The 23,697-nt window shown below is 37.9% G+C and overlaps 1 protein-coding gene across 1 annotated transcript in view; it reads right to left on the bottom strand.

The window, feature by feature from the left end:
- The window catches only part of micu2 (mitochondrial calcium uptake 2), a 210,460-nt gene extending 199,331 nt beyond the window's left edge, over positions 1-11,129 (bottom strand). Inside the window, exon 1 of the mRNA XM_028799521.2 lies at positions 10,895-11,129. Within this exon, the coding sequence (XP_028655354.2) occupies positions 10,895-11,095 (201 nt within the window). The 5' untranslated portion in view covers positions 11,096-11,129. The remainder of the gene's footprint in view (positions 1-10,894) is intronic.
- Between the last annotated feature and the right edge of the window lie 12,568 nt (positions 11,130-23,697).

The raw sequence follows: 23,697 nt of genomic DNA, 5'->3' as shown, positions 1-23,697 counted from the left end.
CACAAGGCAGGAAACAATCCTGGGCAGGGTGCCAACCCACCGCAGGACACACACAAACACACCCACACACCAAGCACACACTAGGGCCAATTTAGAATCATCAATCCACCTAACCTGCATGTCTTTGGACTGTGGGAGGAAACCGGAGCACCCGGAGGAAACCCACGCAGACACGGGGAGAACATGCAAACTCCACGTAGGGAGGACCCGGGAAGCGAACCCGGGTCTCGTAACTGCGAGGCAGCAGCGCTACCACTGCGCCACCGTGCCGCCCCGGCATGTTGCATAGTGATGGTAAATTTGTTGCTTTTGAAGAACGCTTCAACAGCAAAAGCACGGTCCACAGCAGACCAAGGCATGTTGCCAACTGAAAACTACAAGGGATCACCTATCACAGAACCCCCAACCCACTCAGCCGCCTCTACCTCGCGCAGTGACTTTGAGAAATGTGGTGCTTTTTTTTGGCTCACCATGTACATAACAGAAATATTAACACCAAGCCAACAGGAAGACAGATCATGACAGCAGAACATCATTAATTGTTCAGAAATAAAAATAAAAAAAAAAAAGCACATTACAGTTTTGACCTCGAACTGAATATTCACTGACAGACATCTATCATGGGATATTGCATATATTGTTAATATTGCAATCATCACAATAAAATGCTAACATTTAAATGTTTTAAAACTAATTGCTCAATATGCCAGAGTGATTACTGTGGTATATTACTAACACAGAAAACGAGCTACAAAAAAAAAAAAAATGCAAGTGAAAATGCAAGCTATAATACTAAATGGAAACAAATCATCAATTCACTTTGGTGCTCCTCATAACATAGAAGGCATGCAAATAATTCAAAACACTTTTAAAACATATATTGTATAGTAAAATATATTTATTTATATACAGTAATCCCTCGCTATATCGCGCTTCGACTTTCGCGGCTTCACTCTATCGCGGATTTTATATGTAAGCATATCTAAATATATAACGCAGATTTTTCGCTGCTTCGCGGGTTTCTGCGGACAATGGGTCTTTTTACTTCTGGTACTTGCTTCCTCAGTTGGTTTGCCCAGTTGATTTCACACAAGAGATGCTATTGGCGAATGGCTGAGAAGCTACCCAATCAGAGCACGCAGTTAAGTTCCTGTGTGCTGCTGATTGGCTCAGCAACGGAGTGCTGCATTAACCAGGAAGTCTCATCTCACTCATTCAGCATTAACGTGCTCCTGCTACTGCTTCAGGGGTCGTGTCCAAGCGCCAACAGAAGATGCAAATGATTGCAGAAAAGGTAAAAGTTTTGGATATGTTGAAGGAAGGGAACAGCTACACCGTTGCAGGACACCATTACAGCATCAATGAGTCCACGATTCTTTTTATTTAAAAAGGAGGAAAAGCATATAAGATCTACGGCCGCAGTGTCCTTTAACCAGGGCGCAAAACGAGTTGCAAGTGGACGTGATAAGGCAGTAGTCTGGATGGAATCTGCTTTAGGGATTTGGATTGAAGAGTGCTGGAAGAGAACAACGGCGGTGCTACACAGTCGCCTGAAGAGGCTCCTTTAGAAGAGCTGTAACACTATCCTTTGTTGTGCAGTAAAATTAAACTCATCGTTATCGGACAAGTCGTCGTGTCATTGTTGGTGAGTAACCATAATTAATTATCTTCGTACAGTACTTATTACATGTACATAGTTTAGTGTCACTGTACACACATTTTACTGTATACAATTTTTCTTGCATTGTACGTATTTATTGTTGGTGGCCTGTCTGTCATAATGGCTGTAACATATGTGATATCGGAGACGCTCAATATCTTTAAAATAATATTTAGGTTTTACTGTATATAAACTGTGTTTACATACATAATTTCAACGAATCTTACCTAATATCTAAGAGAATACAAAGGGTTTATGCTGTATAATTGTGCGGGAAATGTTTATAATAGTGTGGGAGAGTTTATAAGGGCTTAAAATATATAAAAATAACCATATGAACATATGGTTTCTACTTTGCAGATTTTCACCTTTCGCGGGGGGTTCTGGAACGCAACCCCCACGATGGAGAAGGGATTACTGTAGCACCTTACCCATGCTCAAAGCACTTATTTCAACAGCAGGGCAAGGTTATTATAGTTAACGAAAACTAAAATCAAAACTGAAACTATTATTAAAAAAAACATTTTCGTAAACTGAAATAAAATAATTAAAACTGAAATGAAAAACTAAAACTAAACGAAACTATTAAAGTAGCTGGAAAGACTAACTGAAATAAAATAATAATTTACTAAACATAATTTTAGTTTTTGAATTAATTTTCTTGCCGTTAGTTTTTAACCCTTATAACTTGTAACTCTAAAACTGGAAGTCATCCCTCACGAGCCGCCCGCATATATTCATCCAGTGAACGGTGGCTGGTGAAGAAGGCCGGATGTTCACACAGCATTTGCAGTGACAGAGCGAGCTGAATACGCGTGTAAAGCCTGTGGAATAGAAAGCGATTTACGCGCCGCCTTTCTTTGCACTTGTTGTATATCAAGATGTAATTCAAACGCCTGAAATCGGACTGTGCTGCTCAACAAAGACTTTACCGTATGGACAGAAAAATCACGAGTGAGTAACGTTTCAGTTTATTTCTCAGGTGCCTGCTTTTTGTTGACAGTAATTCACCTGCCACTTTGCACTCGAAGTATACGAAGTATAGAGAAAGTACACTAATCATGAAAAAATTCGACCTCGACATTTTGATGAATCTTGATGTTTTAGAACTCCCCGAGTCCGAAAATACCATTATTTGGAATTATGTCTGTGTGTGTGTGTGTGTGTGTGTGTGTGTGTGTGTGTATAAACACGATATCTCAAAAATGTAACTAGATAGATGGATGAAATTCGGCATGTGGTTGTTACACCAGAATTGTAGTTCTGTATTAACTTTTGGGCCAAATCCATTAACCGGAAGTGGTACTTTACCCAAACACATAATTTTTTTTTATTCATGCAGCTGCAGAGTCCGATTTATTCAAGTTTACTTTTATAATAATTGTTCAATATACAGTGATCCCTCGCTATATCGCGCTTCGCCTTTCGCGGCTTTACTCTATCGCAGATTTTATATGTAAGCATATTTAAATATATATCGCGGATTTTTTGCTGGTTCGCGGATTTCTGCGGACAATGAGTCTTTTAATTTCTGGTACATGCTTCCTCAGTTGGTTTGCCCAGTTGATTTCATAAAAGGGACGCTATTGGCAGATGGCTGAGAAGCTACCCAGCTTACTTTTCTCTGTCTCTTGTGCTGACTTTCTCTGATCCTGACGTAGGGGGTGTGAGCAGGGGGGCTGTTCGCACACCTAGACGATACGGACGCTCGTCTAAAAATGCTGAAAGATTATCTTCACGTTGCTACCTTCTGTGTGCAGCTTTTAAGTATGCTGCACGGTGCTTCGCATACTTAAAAGCTCAAAGGGCACGTATTGATTTTTGACTTTGTTTCTCTCTCTCACTTCCTGCTCCTGACGGAGGGGGTGTGAGCTGCCGCCTTCAACAGCTTTGTACCAGCGGTGCTTCGCATACTTAAGAGTCAAACAGCCCTATTGATTTGTTTGCTTTACTCTGTTTCCTTTGAAGAGGAAGATATGTTTGCATTCTTTTAATTGTGAGACAGAACTGTCATCTCTGTCTTGTCATGGAGCACAGTTTAAACTTTTGAAAAAGAGACAAATGTTTGTTTGCAGTGGTTGAATAATGTTCCTGTCTCTCTACAACCTCCTGTGTTTCTGCGCAAATCTGTGACCCAAGCACGACAGGTGGCGCAGTGGTAGTGCTGCTGCTTTGCAGTAAGGAGACTGTGGAAGATTGCCGGTCCGGTTCCTCCCTGTGTGGATAGCGCTTTGAGTATTGAGAAAAGCGCTATATAAATGTAATGAATTATTATTATTATATAAAAATAACCATATAAACATATGGTTTCTACTTCGCGGATTTTCTTATTTCGCGGGTGGCTCTGGAACGCAACCCCCGCGATGGAGAAGGGATTACTGTATTATTAATTTCATTTGATTTGTTGTTGATGATTCTTTATTGTACATAATATAATCCTCATCATGTGGTTTACTCCTCAAATATCCATCTCCATATTTGAGTACACGATAAAGTCTAGGGGAGACCACTCCCGATTTTTGAAAATAAAACGGCACTGATCAAGAGACTGACAATGTCAACATACAAGATCAGCATAGTGTTGCTGACCAATCACCTTTTCTTTAAAAACGTCGTTTAACAACAAAGTGATAGAAAACATTGTAAAATTCCTGAGTTGGCAACGTCTCTACTGAACTACAGGTAGGTAGGCAAAGAGAGTCTGCCAAGTGATGAAAAGTTAAACATACTAATGTGTTTTTGTATTTATTCTGTATTTATTCATTTATCTTTTTTAGTTCATATTCACAGCTCAAAATACCTGATATTGTGAAAATAATCCAGTAGCAGAATTATGTTTTAAAATACCTGTCTCCATTTTTTCAATGTTTCTCTCTCTCTCTCTCAAATCAGATAGTTGAAATATCATATTCTTTTTGTTCTTAACATCAGCCATATCATACATATTGCATACCAGGGATTTTTCCTGCCTTGCATCCAAACCTGCTTGGGTAGGCTCTAGGTACCTGTGTTCCTTCTCTGGATAAACAGGTTTAGATATATTGTTCTTAATCTCAGATGCTGTCTGTCATTTTGTGCCCCTCCATACACCGTTCATCTACTCTTGCTCTGCTCATTAAGGGTTTACTGTTCTTATGGTGGACTATTCAAGTTTCACTGCCCGTAACCTTCACACTACATGCTTGTTTTTCTTTGTTTCCCTCAATACGGCTAGGTGGGGTCTGCACACTCATTCAAGCCTAAGAGCCTTGTTCTTCCTTAACCCCCGTGATTTTCATGGTCATGCCTGTCAGAACACAGTAGAATCTCTTTTCTTATTTTTTTATATCTTTCCAGGCCTGCAGGTGCAAAATTCTGTCTATAAATTGTGTGTGCCTGAGATGGACCAATATGGCTGGTAGAAAATAACAAAGCCCAGTGCTTGAGATTTTTGAATAAAATATTAAATGCATTCATCATAAGCACATTGTCATTGAAGCAGGATATGTGGTGTGCTATAGACAGAGTAAAAACCCTCACACCTTAAAATTCACCTAAAGTTCATTACAAATTGATAGATTCTGGGAAGTAAAAGGAAAAGAAAAAAGTGCCAACAGTCAGCGCAGATTTGTTCAGCACAAATGACATAGAAAATATTTTAAAAATTTTAAAATTGTGTACAATTGTTTATATTCAGTACCTGGTTTTGATTATGCTTTTTATCAGACAAAAACAAAAACAAATAGTAAACTGTGTCATGTAACGTAGTAAGCTTCCACTAACATTAAACTCATATCCAAACCCGTTAAGTGTACAGTTCTGTCTTATTGTGACACAAAAACTAAACTCCATAGTACTGTAGCTCTTTAACCATACTATAATTACTAAAACTGAAACTAATATATATTATATTATATTATATTATATTATATTATATATATATATAAATAAAATAGAAATGTCTTTGTAAAATAAAAACTAAACTAAAACTAAAAATACACGATGAAGGAAAACTAAATCTAAACTGAATTTCCAAGTAAGGTCAGAAAAAATTTAGAAATAAAAACTAATATATAAAGGCAAAACTATAATAACCTTGCAGCAGGGTATATGTAACATTGGGAGCAAGTATTTCTGCAATAAATACAGGAGATACAAAACATTAAATAGAATAAAAGACAATAAACCAGAGTAAAATAGTTAATTCAATTCAATACTAAAAGAAAAGCCTGAACAAATAACATCATTTGTGATATAACACACATGCACAAATTATCCTGCATATCTGGACAGAAAGGCAAACTGAATGAAAGGGCAAAATGTTAGGTTAAGTTAAAGGCCTTTTAAAAGAATGAATTGAATCAGCCGATCTAATTAATTTTGGGACAAAGACATTTTTCCTTGATTTATCCCTTTGCTCCACAGTTTGAAATTACAAATCAAACAATACAGAGGTGATTAAAGTGCACATGGCAGACTTTCATTTAAGGGTATTTGTACACATTTCAGTCACACCATGAAGAAATTACAACACTTTTTCTACATTCCCCCACCCCTTTTCAGGGCACCATAATATTTGGGGCACAGCAATGGTAGTTCTGTTAAAGTAGTCAAATTTAGTACCAAAACCTGTAATGTAGCCATCTTCATCTCCTGCTTGTTTCAGGGGCTTGTCCCCTTAAATTTTCTCATCGGTGTATGGAAGGCATGCTTAACTTGAGCAGATGTTTCTATACACCTCAGATTTCATTGTGCCACTGCTTTCAGCATCTGCATCATCAATGACAATAAACGTGCCAATACGTGTGGCACCCATACATGCCCAAACCATAACACCCCCACCAACATGTTTAACAGATGAGGTGGTATTCTTTGGATATTGGGCAGTTCCTTTACATCTCCAACCTTTGCTCTTGCCATCACTCTGATACAGGTTCACCTTTATCTTGTCTGTTCACAAGACCTTTTTCCAGAATTCTGCAGGCTCTTTTAAGTATGTTTCTGCAATCTGACCATCCTGTTTTTGTGGCTAACTAATGGTCTGCATCTTGCAGTGTGGCCTCTGTGTTTCTATTAATTAAATCTTCTGCCGATAGTAGTCTCTGACACATGCACATCTGCCTCCTGTAAACTGCTTCTGACCTGTTGGATAATAATAATTCTTTGCATTTATATAGCGCTTTTCTCACTACTCAAAGCGCTCAGCAATTGCAGGTTAAGGGCCTTGTTTAAGGGCCCATCAGAGCAGAGTCCCTTTTAGCATTTACGGGATTCGAACCGGCAACCTTCCGATTGCCAGTGCAGATCCCTAGCCTCAGAGCCACCACCTTAGCTGCCTTAGGTGTTTGGGGCTTTATCTTTTACCACTGTGAGAATTCTTCAGTGAAGAAGAAGTCTCTCTTGGCCTATCAGTTGCTTACCAATGCATTTTTCCTTCCTAATGATATACCAGACAGTTGGGTTAGGTAATCCTAAGGTTTTACCAATGTTTCTAATGGTTTAATTCTTGCCTTTCGGACCTCATAATGGATTCTTTGACTTTCATTGGCAAGCTCTTGTCCTCATGCTGAGCAATGGCAACTACTGATTCCAACGAGGAGAATCAAGCCTAGGTAATCTTATGCATGTACTAATGAAGCAATGAAACATGCCTGAGTAATCACAAACACCTGTGATGCCAGTGGTCCCAAACATTATGTTGTCCTAAAATGGGAGACCATGTAGAAAAAGTGTTGGCATTTCTACATGGTGAGACCAAATTAATTTCTGCAATGTGCACTTTAATCATAACTTAATTGTTTGATTTGTAATTTTAAGCTGTGGAGTACAAGGTAAATCAAGGAAAAATGTGTCTTTGTCCCAAAATTTATGGTGGGCACTGTATATGTGGGAGAACAGTGCGTTAATACAGGTGCATCTCAATAAATTAGAATATCATCAAAATGTTAATTTATTTCAGTAATTCAATTCAAAAAGTGAAATATTATACAGATTCATTATACACAGAGTGATATATTTCAAATGTTTATTTCTTTTCATTTTGCCAATTATGGCTTATAGGTAATGAAAACTCAAAATTCAGTATCTCAAAAAAATAGATTATTACATAAGACCAATAAAAAATGATGTTTAATACAGAAATGTTGGCCCACTGAAAAGTATGTTCACATACACACTCAATACTTGGTCGGGCTCCTTTTGCATGAATCACTGCATCAATGAGGTGTGGCATGGAGGCAATCAGCCTGTGGCACTGCTGAGGTGTTATGGAAGCCCAGGATGCTTTGATAGCGGCTTTCAGCTCGTCCGCATTGTCGGGTCTGGTGTCTCTCATCTTCATCTTCACAATACCTCATAGATTCTCTATTGGGTTTAAGTCAAGCGAGTTTGCTGGCCAATGAAGCACAGTGATACCATGGTCATTAAACTAGGCATTGGTTCTTTTGGCAGCTTGTCAGCAGAGTGAAGAATGAAGTGCTCTAAAATTTCCTGGTAGACGGCTGCACTGACTTTGGACTTGATAAAACACAGTGGACCAACACCAGCAGATGACATGGCTCCCCAAATCATCACTGACTGTGGAAACTTCACAGTGGACCACAAGCAACTGGGATTCTGTGCCTCTCCACTCTTCCTCCAGACTCTGGGATCTTGATTTTCAAATGAAATGCAAAATTTATTTTCACCTGAAAAGAGGACTTTAGACTAGAGGTGGGTGGTATGACCAAAATTCTATATCACGGTATTTTTCAAAATTATACCAGTTTCACGGTATTCAACTGTATTTTTTCCCCATGCATGAGTGGATGTTAACCACATTTTCCACTGCAATTACTGCAGTAGACTGGCTAAGAATAACCTGTTCCACTGTCATGAGAATTGTACATTGTACAAAAAAAGTTTAATGTGCACACAAGTATTAATATAGGTTTGCATGGCCCCATAAAGTGATAGTGCCACCCCCTTGAAAACTAATGACGAGAAGGAATCACACTGCATGACAGTTGCAGTCAAAATATAAAACCTTTTTATTGAACAAATTTTGCAAACAACTTAAACTATAATTTTGACAACATATTTTTAACCATCCAAACAGGCATTTAGAGACTTAGTAAAATATTCAGAGGTGCTTGGCAAAAGTTGTATTGCACTGAACATGTCTTAGAAAAGGAATAAAGAGTAACAATTTTTTGTAAACCAACTACACTTTCTGTTAATGTAAACAATCTCTGTCCACTGACTCGTTAGCTATATGGATTGTAATGGAGTTGGTTATCTCGATCCACCGCTTGCTTTTTTTGTCGTAGGCAGTACATCTAGCAAATACAAGTAACGTCTGACTTGAGTGTCCTCTAGCTTTTTCAGTTTTACCTGAGGATGTGGAGGGTGTCAATCTTAGTTCCATACATTCATGGTACTCAAAAGCATATTTGCAGCTAAGGTGGTGCAGCAAATTGCTCGTATTGCCGCCTCCGGCGACAACTTTAGCTCCACAGCATTTGCAGTAAATAGTTATTTGGTCCACATCCGACCTTTTAAAACCAAAATCTCCAGATAACAGACACGGCTCCTTTTTTCGGCAAAAGTTCTTTTGTGTCATCATGTTCAACATTATCGTCTGCTACAGCTTCAGTTTCAGAATGTTCTCTGTTCATTTTCACCGCTCAATGCCTCCACTAACACATGTACTACGTTGCATGCATGTTTAGCGGTGTAGCAGTGAAAAAGGTCACCCCTTAAACATTTTCCCACTGCGCCACGTTCCAAACGTTGTTTAGGCTTTTTAAACCGTTATTGTGGTATAAGAAAAATCCATATCATAACAAAAATAAACAGTTTTCGGTATGAACTGGTATACCTCCCAACACTACTTTAGACTACTGAGCAAAAGTTCAGTCCGTTTTCTCCTTAGCCCAGGTAAGACGCTTCTGACATTGTCTCTGGTTCAGGTGTGGCTTGACACAAGGAATGTGACAGCCATAGCCCATGTCCCAAATACGTCTGTGTGTGGTGGCTCTTGAAGCACCGACTCCTTGTGAATCTCCCCCAAATTCTTGAATGGGCTGTGCTTCAAAATCCTCTCAAGGCTGCAGTTATCCCTGTTGCTTGTGCACCTTTTTTTCTTCCACACAATTTCCATTTATATGCTTGGATACAGCACTCTGTGAACAGCCAGCTTCTTTAGCAATGACCTTTTGTGGCTTACCCTCCTTATGGAGGGTGTCAATGACTGTCCTTTGGACAACTGTCAAGTCAGCAGTCTTCCCCATGATTGTGTGTCCTACTGAACCAGACAGAGACCATTTAAAGGATCAGGAAACCTTTGCAGGTGTTTTGGGTTAATTAGCTGAGTGGAGTGTAACACCATGAGTCTACAATATTGAACTTTTTCAAATTTTCTGAGATACTGGATTTGGGGTTTTCATTAGCTATAAGCCATAATCAGCAAAATGAAAAGAAATAAACGCTTGAAATATATTGATTCATTACACACACAGTAATATAATACTGTATATGAGTTTCACTTTTTGAACTGAATTACTGAAATAAACTAACATTGCAATGATATTCTAATTTATTGAGATGCACCTGTATGTTTGAGGATTCAATCAAGTATCTGCACTATGTGTTTAGGATAGTGTAAACTCGAGAACGTAACCGCTGCTCTCTGAGATGACAGCTCAATAAACTCAGTTACAGTAGAACACACAAGTTAATTCAGAGACTCTTACGGAGACCAGGGAGTCTTGTCTGGATTAACTTGCTTGAGCAGACGAAAGATGAAGAAGTTTCTTACCAGTAACCAGAACTAAACAGAAAAAGTGCGACGGAGTGTTTTCGAATTTATGCATTACAAAATCAAAGAAATAGCCTAAAAGATTGTTAAAAATCTTACTCTATGTATTTACAATAAATAAAGAAGTTAAAAGGATAAGCGGATATGATATCTCCATCGCTTGCTCTAGCCCTATTTTATTTCAGAAATAAAAAAACTGAATGGATCTCAGCCCTTCAAGTCAATAAATGATTCCACTTAACCATTTTTGCTTGAAACATATTTGCACAGCCTATGTCCTCACAGATTACCAATAAAAGGGGCGTATTACCAGTATTCATCTGGTTACGATCGAACTAAATCAACTTTAACACTCAACAAGATGCAAGAAGTTTTTAATCTGGCAGAAACAACACAGCGCTGATTATGAGCATAAAACAGTAAAGTAGCTTGGGAAAGTTACGGAGGCTGTCAGTTACCTTGTCATCTTGTGCAGCCTGTACCGTATAGCGCTTTGCAAGCACCCTTCCTCCATTTTGGTAATATGTCAGTGCCCCGCCAACAAGCAAGGAACCCAGCACTCCGCGTCCAACTGTCACCCGAATCCTGACAACATTAATCCTAGGTGTTTTAATGAAACCTCGTCCCAAACTCACGAGAACTCTTCCCCAGGTAGCCATCTTCACGGAAGTATCTCACGCTCACAGCCTCTCGCGAGACTCCCTTAGAGTCGACTTCAACTGACACTGGGTTTGTGATTCGGTGAGTATGTGAGCCGCAGGTTGGAAGTGTTAATGCCTGTCTGGTTCATGTTTCAGGTTTAATCGGTGAGAGACTTAAACTCTTTCGTACTTTTAATTTTAATATCTGAAAATAAATTTAAACGCGTCAATGAGTTTGAGAAATCCCTTTTTTTCTGAGTAATTAATCTACTTTTCATTCACGTGCAAGGGCACTAAATTCTAGTCATGATAAGACCGTCATTTACCAGAAATAACCAGATGTATTTTTAATAGACGCACGCATGAGGATTTTTTTAACCGTTAGCGTAAACGCAAGCATAATCCAGCTGACAACATGAAAATGTTGACAATGCTGACCATCTCCTTTCAGCAACCCTTGGGATTAGAGCTGGACAAATTCTCAAAATGCCCTTGCACAACACATTTCAATGCACTCTAAATATACACAAGTTTCTCTTGTGTTTCAGAGAAGAAAATAACTTTATATTCGTGCAGTTAAGATGCCCTGTTGCCAGGCCAAACCGTGGCACTTCTTCATTGATCAGTAAAGGGATACTTGAGGGGAAAGAGGCTGGGTGTTCCAACAATGCTTCCCACAGGTCTCCTTATTCTCTCAGCAGTGTCCACCTATTACTGGACTAGATTAGCTCTACATCCTTACGGGTCTTGTCTGCATGTGACTGAAATTAAATAAAATAATGCTTTTGGAAACCCTTATAAACACGAATCACTCATGCCTGTATTTGCCTATGGTAAACAACAACATTTATTTATATAGCACATTTTCATACAAAAAGTAGCTCAAAGTGCTTTACATAATGAAGAGAAGAAAAATAAAAGACAAAATAAGAAATTAAAATAAGACAACATTAATTAACATAGAAAGGAGTAAGGTCCGATGGCCAGGGTGGACAGAAAAAACAAAAAAAAACTCCAGAAGGCTGGAGAAAAAAATAAAATCTGTAGGGGTTCCAGGCCACGAGACCGCCCAGTCCCCTTTGGGCATTCTACCTAACATAAATGAAATGGTCCTCTTTGTAGTTCGGGTTTTTCACGGAGTCACTTGATGCTGATGGTCATACAGACTTCTGGCTTTTAATCCATCCATCATTGTTGGAACATCATGGTGCTTTGGTGCGCCACCACCAACAGGACACCGGAAAAGGAAACAGAAGAGAGAGTAGGGGTTAGTACAGATTTTGAATGAATAGTTATTATAATGAATTAGATATACAGAGTATCAGGATTAAATTACAGTGAAGTTATGAGAAGGCCATGTTAAAGTAATGTGTTTTTAGTAGTTTTTTAAAGAGCTCCACTGTATTAGCCTGGCGAATTCCTACTGGCAGGCTATTCCAGATTTTAGGTGCATAACAGCAGAAGGCCGCCTCACCACTTCTTTTAAGTTTTGCTCTTGGAATTCTAAGGAGACACTCAGTTGAGGATCTGAGGTTACGATTTGGAATATAAGGTGTCAGACATTCCGATATATAAGCCGGGGCGAGATTATCCATCCATCCATCCATTTTCCAACCCGCTGAATCCGAACAGGGTCACGGGGGTCTGCTGGAGCCAATCCTAGCCAACACAGGGCACAAGGCAGGAAACAATCCTGGGCAGGGTGCCAACCCACCGCAGGACACACACAAACACACCCACACACCAAGTACACACTAGGGCCAATTTAGAATCGCCAATCCACCTAACCTGCATGTCTTTGGACCGTGGGAGGAAACCGGAGCCCCCGGAGGAAACCCACGCAGACACGGGGAGAACATGCAAACTCCACGCAGGGAGGACCCGGGAATCGAACCCAGGTCCCCAGATCTCCCAACTGCGAGGCAGCAGCGCTACCCACTGCGCCACCGTGCCGCCGGGCGAGATTATTTAAAGCTTTATAAACCATAAGCAGAATTTTAAAGTCAATTCTGAATGACACAGGTAACCAGTGTAGTGACATCAAAACTGGAGAAATGTGTTCGGATTTTCTTTTCCTGGTAAGGATTCTAGCAGCTGCATTCTGCACTAGTTGCAAACGATTGATGTCTTTTTTGGGTAGACCTGAGAGGAGTGCATTACAGTAATCTAGCCGACTGAAAACAAACGCATGAACTAATTTCTCTGCATCTTTCGATGATATAAGAGGTCTAACTTTTGCTATGTTTCTTAGGTGAAAAAATGCTGTCCTAGTGATCTGATTAATATGCGATTTAAAATTCAGATTACAATCAACAGTTACCCCTAAGCTTTTTACCTCCGATTTGACTTTTAATCCTAATGCATCCAGTTTATTTCTAATAGCCTCATTGTATCCATTATTGCCAATCACTAAGATTTCGTTTTTTTCTTTATTTAATTTGAGAAAGTTACTATTCATCCATTCTGAGATACAAGTTAGACATTGTGTTAGCGAATCAAAAGATTTGGGGTCATCAGGTGCTATTGATAAATACAGCTGTGTGTCATCAGCATAGCTGTGGTAGCTCACGTTGTGCCCTGAGATAATCTGACCTAATGGAAGCATGTAGATTGAGAAGAGCAGTGGACCCAGGATAGAGCCTTGTGGAACACCATATAGAATATCATGTGTCTTTGAGTTATAATTACCACAACTAACAAAGAATTTTCTCCCTGCCAGGTAGGATTCAAACCAATTTAAGACACTGCCAGAGAGGCCCACCCATTGACTAAGGCGATTCTTAAGAATATTATGATCAATGGTGTCAAATGCGGCACTCAGATCTAAGAGGACGAGAACAGATAAATGGCCTCTGTCTGCATTTACCCGCAAGTCATTTACTACTTTAACAAGTGCAGTTTCTGTGCTGTGATTTGTTCTAAAACCTGACTGAAATTTATCAAGAATAGCATGTTTATTGAGGTGCTCATTTAACTGTATAATGACTGCCTTCTCTAGAATTTTACTTAAGAAAGGCAGGTTAGAGATGGGTCTATAATTTTCAAGAGCAGAGGGATCGAGATTATTTTTCTTAAGTAGGGGTTTAACTACCGCAGTCTTAAGACAGTCTGGGAAGACCCCCGTATCTAATGACGAATTTACTATGTCAAGAACATTGTCAATTAGCACGCCCGATACTTCTTTGAAAAAATTTGTTGGTATTGGGTCAAGGGCACAGGTGGAGGGTTTCATTTGAGAAATTATTTTATGTAAATCAGGTAAATCTATCCTAGTGAAAGACTTTAATTTGTTTATTATGGGGTACTGGGGTTTAGGAGGATCCTTAGTGTTGGGGAGATATACTATGTTATTTCTAATATCATTAATTTTTTGATTGAAAAATACAGCGATAGCCTCACAGGTTTTACTGGAAGTACTTAGGAGGCATTCCTTTGAGTTACCTGGGTTTAACAGATGATCAATTGTCGAAAATAAGGCTCTGGGATTACTAGCATTGTTATTTATAAGCTTAGAGAAATAGCAGCGCCTCTCAAGACGGACTGTGTTATTGTATTCTGTTATTTTAACTTTTAATATTTCATAGTCAATAGTTAGTTTAGTTTTCCTCCATTTACGCTCAGCTCTACGGCATGTTCTCTTTAAATCAGACACTCTTTGTGTCTTCCATGGTATAACAATGCTAGAAGATTTTTTAACTGTCTTTTCAGGTGCAACTAAGTCAACAGCAGCCCTCACTTTAGTATTAAATCTTTCCACCTTACTATTTGCATTCTCCTCGCTATTATAGTTGGCACTATAAACGGACTGATTGGTTAGAATGTTTGAAAGTTTTAAAGCTGCTGATGAGTCAAAGAACCGTTTTTTAACAATATGCTTCTCATGAGTGTTTTCTATCATTATTTCTATATTAAAGAGTAGAAGAAAATGGTCTGATAGACCAATATCAATGACCTGCTTTATATCAACTTTTAGTCCTTTAGTAATTACTAAGTCTAACGTATGACCTGCTTTATGTGTAGGCTGATTAACGAGCTGTCTCAAATCAAAAGAGTCCAGGAGGTTCATAAATTCTTTTACTTTCTGGTCACATTGATTATCTATATGAAAATTAAAGTCGCCGACTATTAAGAGCGTGTCATAGTTCGAAATTAAGATTGACATCAAGTCAGAGAATTCCTCAAAGAAAGACGCGTTGAATTTTGGAGGTCTATACACGGATAATACTAGAACTTGAGAATCTCCCTGAATAATAATGGCGAGATACTCAAAAGACTTGAATTAACCAAAAAGAAACATTAATCTAATATCTGTTTATTCTTGTCTACATATATTTTTTATCCACATTGCTAATTTATCATGAGCATTCAGAGACATAAAAGTACAGTAATTTTATTTATAGATCATTTTTCCTATTCTCAAAACCCTTAATAATGGCTTGATCTACCATCAGGATGCCTTGGGTACACACCCTGGTGCCCTATTCTCCATGAAATGTATACCTGTAACTTTTGTTCAGTTATTTTCCCTTGATGAAAAGCTAAGTGTTTTCTTCACCTCTCTCTCCCCACAGGCATGCCTAATGTTACTGGCAGCAGCAGGTTGTTTCTTGCCTCACACTCAGTGCTGCTGTGATGATTACTGGCTTCCCTGTGACTTTAAATTGTGCAGATTAAATTTACTCATCCTTCTATGCAGAATTAAATATGCCTATGATTTTGTTCAGTTCTTGTCACTGATTGCATGAATGCATATCCTTAGTCTATTCCTCAGTAGTTGTCACAGGATATCCAGAACACAAACACGCACAATGATATTGACCCCACTTGGTAATATCATTAGCAAAATAACACAATTCATTTGTGACATAATGCAATCATTTTTTTTTTTGTGAAATGAAAATAAGCTTTCATACCTTCCCACAGTCTATGCAAGAACAAATAAATAAGTACGCTTGCTATAAATATATGGCCTAATGGTGTGCCTAAAGTTAAAGAAGTGCTCTTGATGACGTAATTAATGAGCAATCTAAAAGCCAAGTCAGACAGCAGGATAAGATTTCTTAGCTGTAATTTGTAAAACCAGATTTCCCGGCAGAGATATATATTATTTCTCTGAATACTAAAACCAATAAGTAAAATCACTGCCTTATCTTAATTTAGTTTCAGGAAATTGTTTTTCTACCACTTTACAATGCTGAATAAACAATTTACAAGGTGACAAACAGCACTGGCATTACTGGGTCTACAGATAAGTACAATCTTATCATCAACATAGCTGTGAAAGTTGAATCCATGGTTTGTGATAATCTGAACCAATGGCAGCATATACAAAGAAAACAGGATGGTACCAAGGGTTGACACTCGTGGAACACATCAAGAATGCTGTACCTTTCTTAGACATGGTCACCAAAGCTATCAATATACTGTGGAAAACAGTTCTAGAGAGCCTAATCCACGTTTTAACAGATGAGTTCTGTATTTTTCAAGTCCCAAAGTTACTTTTTCACAACATTATCATAAATTTATTTTCCCCTTGAAATTGTATCCTTAAGTAAAGCATTGTTTATACATTAAAAAAAATCATATGACTGTTCTTGGAATTTTGAAATGCGGTCTACATGGCACTGATCCAAATATGAAAAAGACTGTACAAAATTTGTTCACATTGAAGAAACAAATGTTTTGATTTGTGAAAAAATGGCTTTTGTATTTCTGAAGTATGTTTATGACAACAAAAGGAAATTGCAAGTAATACATTTTAATCTCTTATTCATGCTACTATCTTCCCCAAGTAAGGATACATTCCTTTACAATTGTCTGTTCACTTGTTTAAATAAGAAGATAAAGTACAAAACCATGCATCCAGAATGTGAACATTTAAATATTAAAAATCAAGTGTTTACAGTTTCCATCTATCCTTTTATGGTAATCGTGTTGCCAAAAGTTGGCACCAGAAAAATTTAGCAGCAGACTTTGGGGATTTTTCAGGGGATGGTACAATGAGATTAACTACAAATAAAACCCACAGTATTTTCAGTTTGCAAAAATATGCCCAGGAGTGCATACACAACAGACTAGAGCAAACAGAAGTTCATCCTACACAGAGCCAAGCAGAGGTTGATTCTATTAAAGACACATAATGTGGGATCTGGTATTAGTGCATGGACTAATGCAGGAAACCCAACACACCACACTGAAAATAGTGTTCAATGCAAGGAAAGATCGTAAAAAAAAAACAAAATTAAAAAATAAATATGACATAAAAAAATAAAGAATGATTTTTCAATAACTTAACCTGCCACTGCATGCAACTAGCAAGGCTATTAAAATAATACCTTTAATGCACTGTAAGCTTAATATTTAGCTATCAAAATAACTTACGACTGATAGTATAAGTAAAACTTCACCAAGACTGATGCATGACATTGCTAGTTAAAAATACACATACAGTGTTCAAAGGCAGATGTTAAAGCACTGAACTCACTGTTAGAAGAGACTTCTTGATGTTGAGAAGAATTTTGCAGCAGTCAGTGATCAAATTCGCAGTGCACTGCTATCAAGGATGACTGTCACATCTTACGTTTTTCACCAAAGACTAATTTTAAATTAACATATTTCTTATTGTGCTCATTTTTGTTAGGTAACACTTGAGTTATAGGAAACCACCCCAAGCAAAGTTGCTGCACAGTGAGACAGGCAACAAGGTGAAAAGCACAGATGGATGTCTTTTGAAGAATTTCACAAAAAATGCAGAATCTCACAAAAATCTTTTTTCCCCTAAAACAATGTGATATATGTTTTACAGTCTTAAAATTATATCTATACTTACAATAATCTTGGCTGTAGTACTAGGGTGTTGTACCATGTTAGCCATTATGAATGTAGAGAAAAGCCAAGCAAAATTACACCTTTTATTGGCTAACTAAAAAGATTACAATATGCAAGCTTTCAAGGCAACTCAGGCCCCTTCTTCAGGCAAGATGTAATCAATGTTTACATTTTGCCTGAAGAAGGGGCCTGAGTTGCCTCGAAATCTTGCATATTGTAATCTTTTTAGTTAGCCAATAAAAGGTGTAATTTTGCTTGGCTTTTCTCAATAATCTTGGCTTAAAAATTGATATATTTAGTAACTTTTAAATCTTTTGTTTTTCATATTTGGGATGGTGGCCTGTAAATGAAATTTTAAATCACAAGAATTGGCATATTATTTGCAAAATTTATGAAAAACCCTTCACATAAGAACACAATATCCTTGACTAATAATTTTGAAAAAATGAATGACTTGAAAAATTCCAACATTATTCTGTAATTCTATTAAGTAATACATTATGATCAATAGTGTGGAAACCTACACTTACTGTAATTTCAGTAATAGTAGTTTACAATATCCATTACCTGGTAGTGAGTCTATCAAAAACATCCTAGAAGATAAAAACTGGACGGGGTTAATTATTAAACTGCTTTGCAAAGCTCTGTGTGATTAGTATAGTATACTATGTATAGTATATATATATTAGATAACTACATCCTTTTGTGTCTTTCAATGGACCCACCAAGTCCATGCCCTCAATTGTGCAATAATGTCAAAGCCTTAAGGATTTAAACCTTTTTGCTTCACAGTTGTGTTCATTATACAAAGTTGCTATATAACGTAATTAGCACTAATATGAATCCAAAAGCAGCAGTACTTCACATGGAGTATGACATACAGTTTATTTTTTTCTTGTTTCTTTAGTAAACAGTAACTCATAGAAGAAATTTCAGTGTTTGCTTTTTTATTCTTTTTGGTGTTTTAAAGGTGTTAGCTGTTTAACAGAATTATGTATAGCATGTCAAAAATGAGAAAGGGGAGTAAAGTAACTTTTGGGGGATTTTTGGAATCATTCTAATAGATAGTAATTGTTTTAATCTGTTTTTGTGTCTGTCAGATTGTGCAATGGTGTTGTTGAGTTTCTATATTTCTGTGCTCTTACTATTTAGGTATTGCTTTTAAAGTTTTAACTGATGTTTTTTGTGATATGTTATGTTAGAAGTTTTTAGCTATTTTTATTATTTTATGAATTAAGGGTGAAGCAAATCTGCATTTTTTTAAAAATTGTCACTGCAGTGGTTTGATTTTGTATTATATATACAATACATATACTGCATTTCAGCCAAATTTTCTAAGCCATCTTTAGCAGCAACAAACCTGAAAACCTGGTCAATCAGACAACACCTGCAGTGTTCTTAATGCCTTCCCCACTCACATTGCTGTTCTTCCCTTGAGCTTCTAATTTTCCTGCCTAATAATGTTTGCTTACCCATATATAGCTTTTGCTATAATTTACCCTAGGACATTGAGATCTCTTTCGCTTCAGGGTAATTCTTTATAGGATACGACTCTGTCAAAAAATGTCATACTGAACACATTCTGTCTTTTACTTTATGCTTGTCCTAAATTAAATTTACATTTAACATATTCTCCCTCTTCTAAATCTTTGTTTATATTGTTATTCTTCTTCAGGAGATCTTGTCCTTGGCTCTATCTGGTTTCTTGTTCCAGGGGACCTGTTCAGACCAGAACATCACCCTTTTGGCAAAAGGCTTACATGTTTTCTCACTTTGCAGTGACATTAAAGAATCAGATTAATTGCGTTTGTTTGCCTATACTCCTCTGCTTTGCCAAAAAAGGTCATCTCTGTATAGATGTTCTTGTTGTGTCAAAACAAGGCATCCTTTTCTTGCACAGCTGCATTAGAAAAGCAACTTGAACCAGCTCCACATATCTGCTGCAATGCCAGAAACTGAAAACTTGCTGCAGACCGATCATGCGATCTTACAGCACTTGTGTGCTGACTTTCTGCTGCTCAAGTGCTGCAAGAGGGCTGCCACCTCCTATGTGTCATTTGACAAGTGCAGAGACACAGCAGATAACTCCAAGTGCATATTAAAGAATTTAAGTAGAAAAAAAAAGAATTTAAGTAGTAATTCTCAGAATGCAATGTCATGCTTTCTATTTAAAAATGTACTATACATGGAAACTTCACTTAAAGGATGAATGGTCTTTTTAATATTTCCTACAATGTAGCTTTAGTGATTGTCATGTTAAAATACTAGTGATTTTTTTTCCCTTAGAAGCCATAATAATGTGTTGATTCTTTATTCCTATTCCTATTATAGAAATAACTCACTCTTCTGTTGAGTGTCCTGTGATGCAAGGGTACCCTGTCCAGAAGTATTTCATGATTTACTCCAAGTGGACTCAGCACAGGATCCATTGCTTCCTTCAGGACTGGGAATTAGATTAAGCAGGTAAAAATGAGTGGATATGCAGTGGGGAAAGCAGTATTTTTCACATTTAATTTATTGTACTGATTATTCCTGGAATGTTTGAAATGTATTGGATATTTTCTGTCCAGAAAAAAATAGTCACATAGAATGTTGCAATTATCTTTTAAAAAAGCAACAATTCAAAACGTCTATCAGTCAATTAATGCACATATTTAATTCAGTTCAAATTAATGGGATACCAGTCAGTAGACATTTATGCACAAACTAATGTTCACTCATACAGGATTAATTTTGAGCACTCAGTTAATCTAACCTGCATGTCTGAGATTTTTGAAGGAAAACTTTTGCAGAAATGCTAAAAACATCAAGATTCTACACAGAGGGCTCTGGAGCTGAGAAGCAGTAATTTAATATTTTTCATACATAATAAAGCATGTTTAGCTGCTGCTTTTATCCGAGGAGTCACAAATTGTATGGTAGCAAGAAACTTGTTTCTACATTACTAAAATTAAAATAATGACAGGTTAAATGATTTGCTCAAGGTCATGTTTATAATCCTGTTATTATTTTGTACCAGTAATGGCGTACTGCACGATAACGTGCAGTGAATACACTTGACTTATAGTTTGCATACTCTTCCTCTGTACGTTTAGCATTCGTTTGCTCAGAGGTTGATGCTCTTGCTGCTTCCTGAGCAGCTCTTGTTTTTTCCACCCTAGCTGCCCGCTTCTTCTCTTCTTCTGTCTGCATCTTTCACGTTAAAACTGATTAAGTCAGTTTTTGTGTTGCAATTACTGAGTACGTTTTTCTTAATTTTTCACTTAAGATGGCACTTAAGTGTTCATTCAATCTGCCTCAAGAGTGATTTAAGATATGAAGAAGTAGGGGAAGTGATGCTGCCCTACTGCACGCTGCCGAGAGTTGATTCTACAATAAAATAAAATAATAATAAAAAGAGTAATAAAAATCATCACCCCGAAAGCAGACAGTAGAGGTCACTTAGTATATGTGAACCAAAAATAGGTGATATGGTTTGCGAGCTACAGGTGATTTAAAATCCTGGACAGACAAACGGACAGCCACGGTAGCATATTATATAAGAAGATCTTTGTGACTTTGAAAAATTTTGATAAGAACGGGCCATTCCGCCAAACAAAGATTGCCAATCTTATCCGCCTTTTTCCTCCAAAATAACATCAAGATAAGTTTTGAAGGTCCCAAAAGTCCTATAATTCTACCACCCAATTGGTAACTAAACTGGGATTAGTTATTTTATATTTTCATTTTGTTTTGGAAAACTTGCAATGGCATTTTTGTATAATGGGATAATGTAATAAAGGTTGTGAGACTTTCCCGGACACTGCCAGTTGGAGACCACATCTTTCTAAAAGACACACGTTTATTAAACATTAAATAAACACAAATCCACACAGCACACAATGCCCAAAGCAGTAATCACCCCAAAATCAAGTCTCTCAGTCCTTGGCCGCCTTTCCTCTTCTCCTGGGAGCTTTGTCCTTCTCCCACTCCCGACTCTGGCTCACTGACTGTAAGGAGGCGGCCCCTTTTATTCCTGCCCGGATGTGCTCCAGGTGGCTGATGATGTCCATCTGGCAGCACTTCCTGGTGTGGCGGAAGTGCTGCCCTTTGAACCGGAAGCACTCCGGGCGTCCCTGGCCGATCCCTCCGCCATCTTGCCAAGTGTGGCGGAAGTAATCACATCCGGGTCTCTTGAGGCTTAAAGCGCCCCCTGGCGGTGGCCACGGTTCCCAGTAGGTCAAATCCTCTTTGTCCCTTTCCCGTGGTCCTCTTTTTATCCAGGGTGGCTGCCCCCTTGTGCCCCGGAAGCTATTAATGTCCCTTTCCGGTCCCTCCAGGCATCCCAGCCAGGTAATGACCTCAGTCATCTGTGACAAGGTGTATGTGCTTTTCTGAATATTGACCTTTTTGTCATTTCTGGCTTAAATGTTAACTCTCTGTTCTGCCATCTACACTACCGCTCTATCAACGTTTCTGATCTCAAGAGTTGATGGTTTTTTGTTTTTTTTTGTGTGTGTGTATGATTGGATTTCATAATTGACATAATTCCTTGCTGGATTGGAACCATGACCATTACTTGTATTTCATGGTTTATTGTGGTTTCACAAATGTATATTTAATCCCACATTAATCAACTAGATGACTTCTTTAAAAACTGAATTCACATACCACAGAAAACATCTGCAATTGGGAGGCTGGGCTTGTTTTACATGCATCACTTCAGGTCTCATATTATTACAGAAGACAGAATCAGCGGCTATATTCAATAGTATTATTAAAATGATTCAAAGTTGATTCATTTAACAATTATTTTAATTTGCCAAAGCTCATGCTTCTATACTGGCATCAAAGCCTAAAATTATAAGTATGTCATCATAAAATGGACTTGAATAAATTTCTACTATCAAGAAGCAGTAAAAGTTACTAATGCCATCCTCTGTCATTGACTTCTTACCACATTCTGAACAACGAATCAGCATGCACTACAAAATCGTGATTTATTCTGTTTCATCGTGGTCTGAATCTCGCTCTCTTGGATATGTATAATATCCATACATACATCCATTTTCTAAACCTGCTTATAATATAACATCACAAAATAACATGTAGTGGAGAGTGAAACAGCCGAGTTTCCTTTCACAGTTTCACGACACTGATGCTGAACTTAATATCGCATTCAATTTCATTTCTGTGAAACTGACTTAAAAGGGTGTTTTGGAGTTTTTTTTGGAGGTTGAAAGGAAGGAACATTGCTCCTTAGGGGTTTGGCAACACCATACACCTCTTTTGTACATCACAGTACATCTCTCTATTATAAAAAAAAAAATCTTGCAACGATACAAGACTTTTTTCCTGCGACAAGACATGATCTTTGGAAGAGAGATCTTTTGAAGAGAGACACATTCACGTCCCACAAGACAGACAAGTCCCGTCATACTTTCAACCTTTGGAAGCAATTCCTGTGATAAACATGCAGAGCAGGTTCGAGATAATGGAAGTAGGAAAATTCGAAAGTCTCAAAAAAATGAGAGTAAAGATCGCATTAGCGCAAACAAATGGAAAATATTACTCTGTGAAATAACGGAACAGCGAAAAGAGATTGCATAGTGTTTGATGACGTCTGGGGGACAACAGAGACAAGGCAGTGAGACAAAAGGACAGGTGCTGTACAGGCTTTTAAATGTTCGAGGCGCCGCATGAAATGCAGTTCACGCGGCACGGCAGCAGCAACAAGCCAGCAGCTGATCGAGAAAAGTGGAGATAAAAAAAACAACAGTTATTTGTTTCCCATTGTATCACTATTTAAGAGG

The sequence above is a fragment of the Erpetoichthys calabaricus genome, chromosome 4 (genome assembly GCF_900747795.2).
Source record: "Erpetoichthys calabaricus chromosome 4, fErpCal1.3, whole genome shotgun sequence".
Lineage (NCBI taxonomy): Eukaryota > Metazoa > Chordata > Cladistia > Polypteriformes > Polypteridae > Erpetoichthys > Erpetoichthys calabaricus.
The sequence above is the reverse complement of the archived record's forward strand: the minus strand, read 5'-3'. Positions and strand labels throughout refer to the sequence as shown.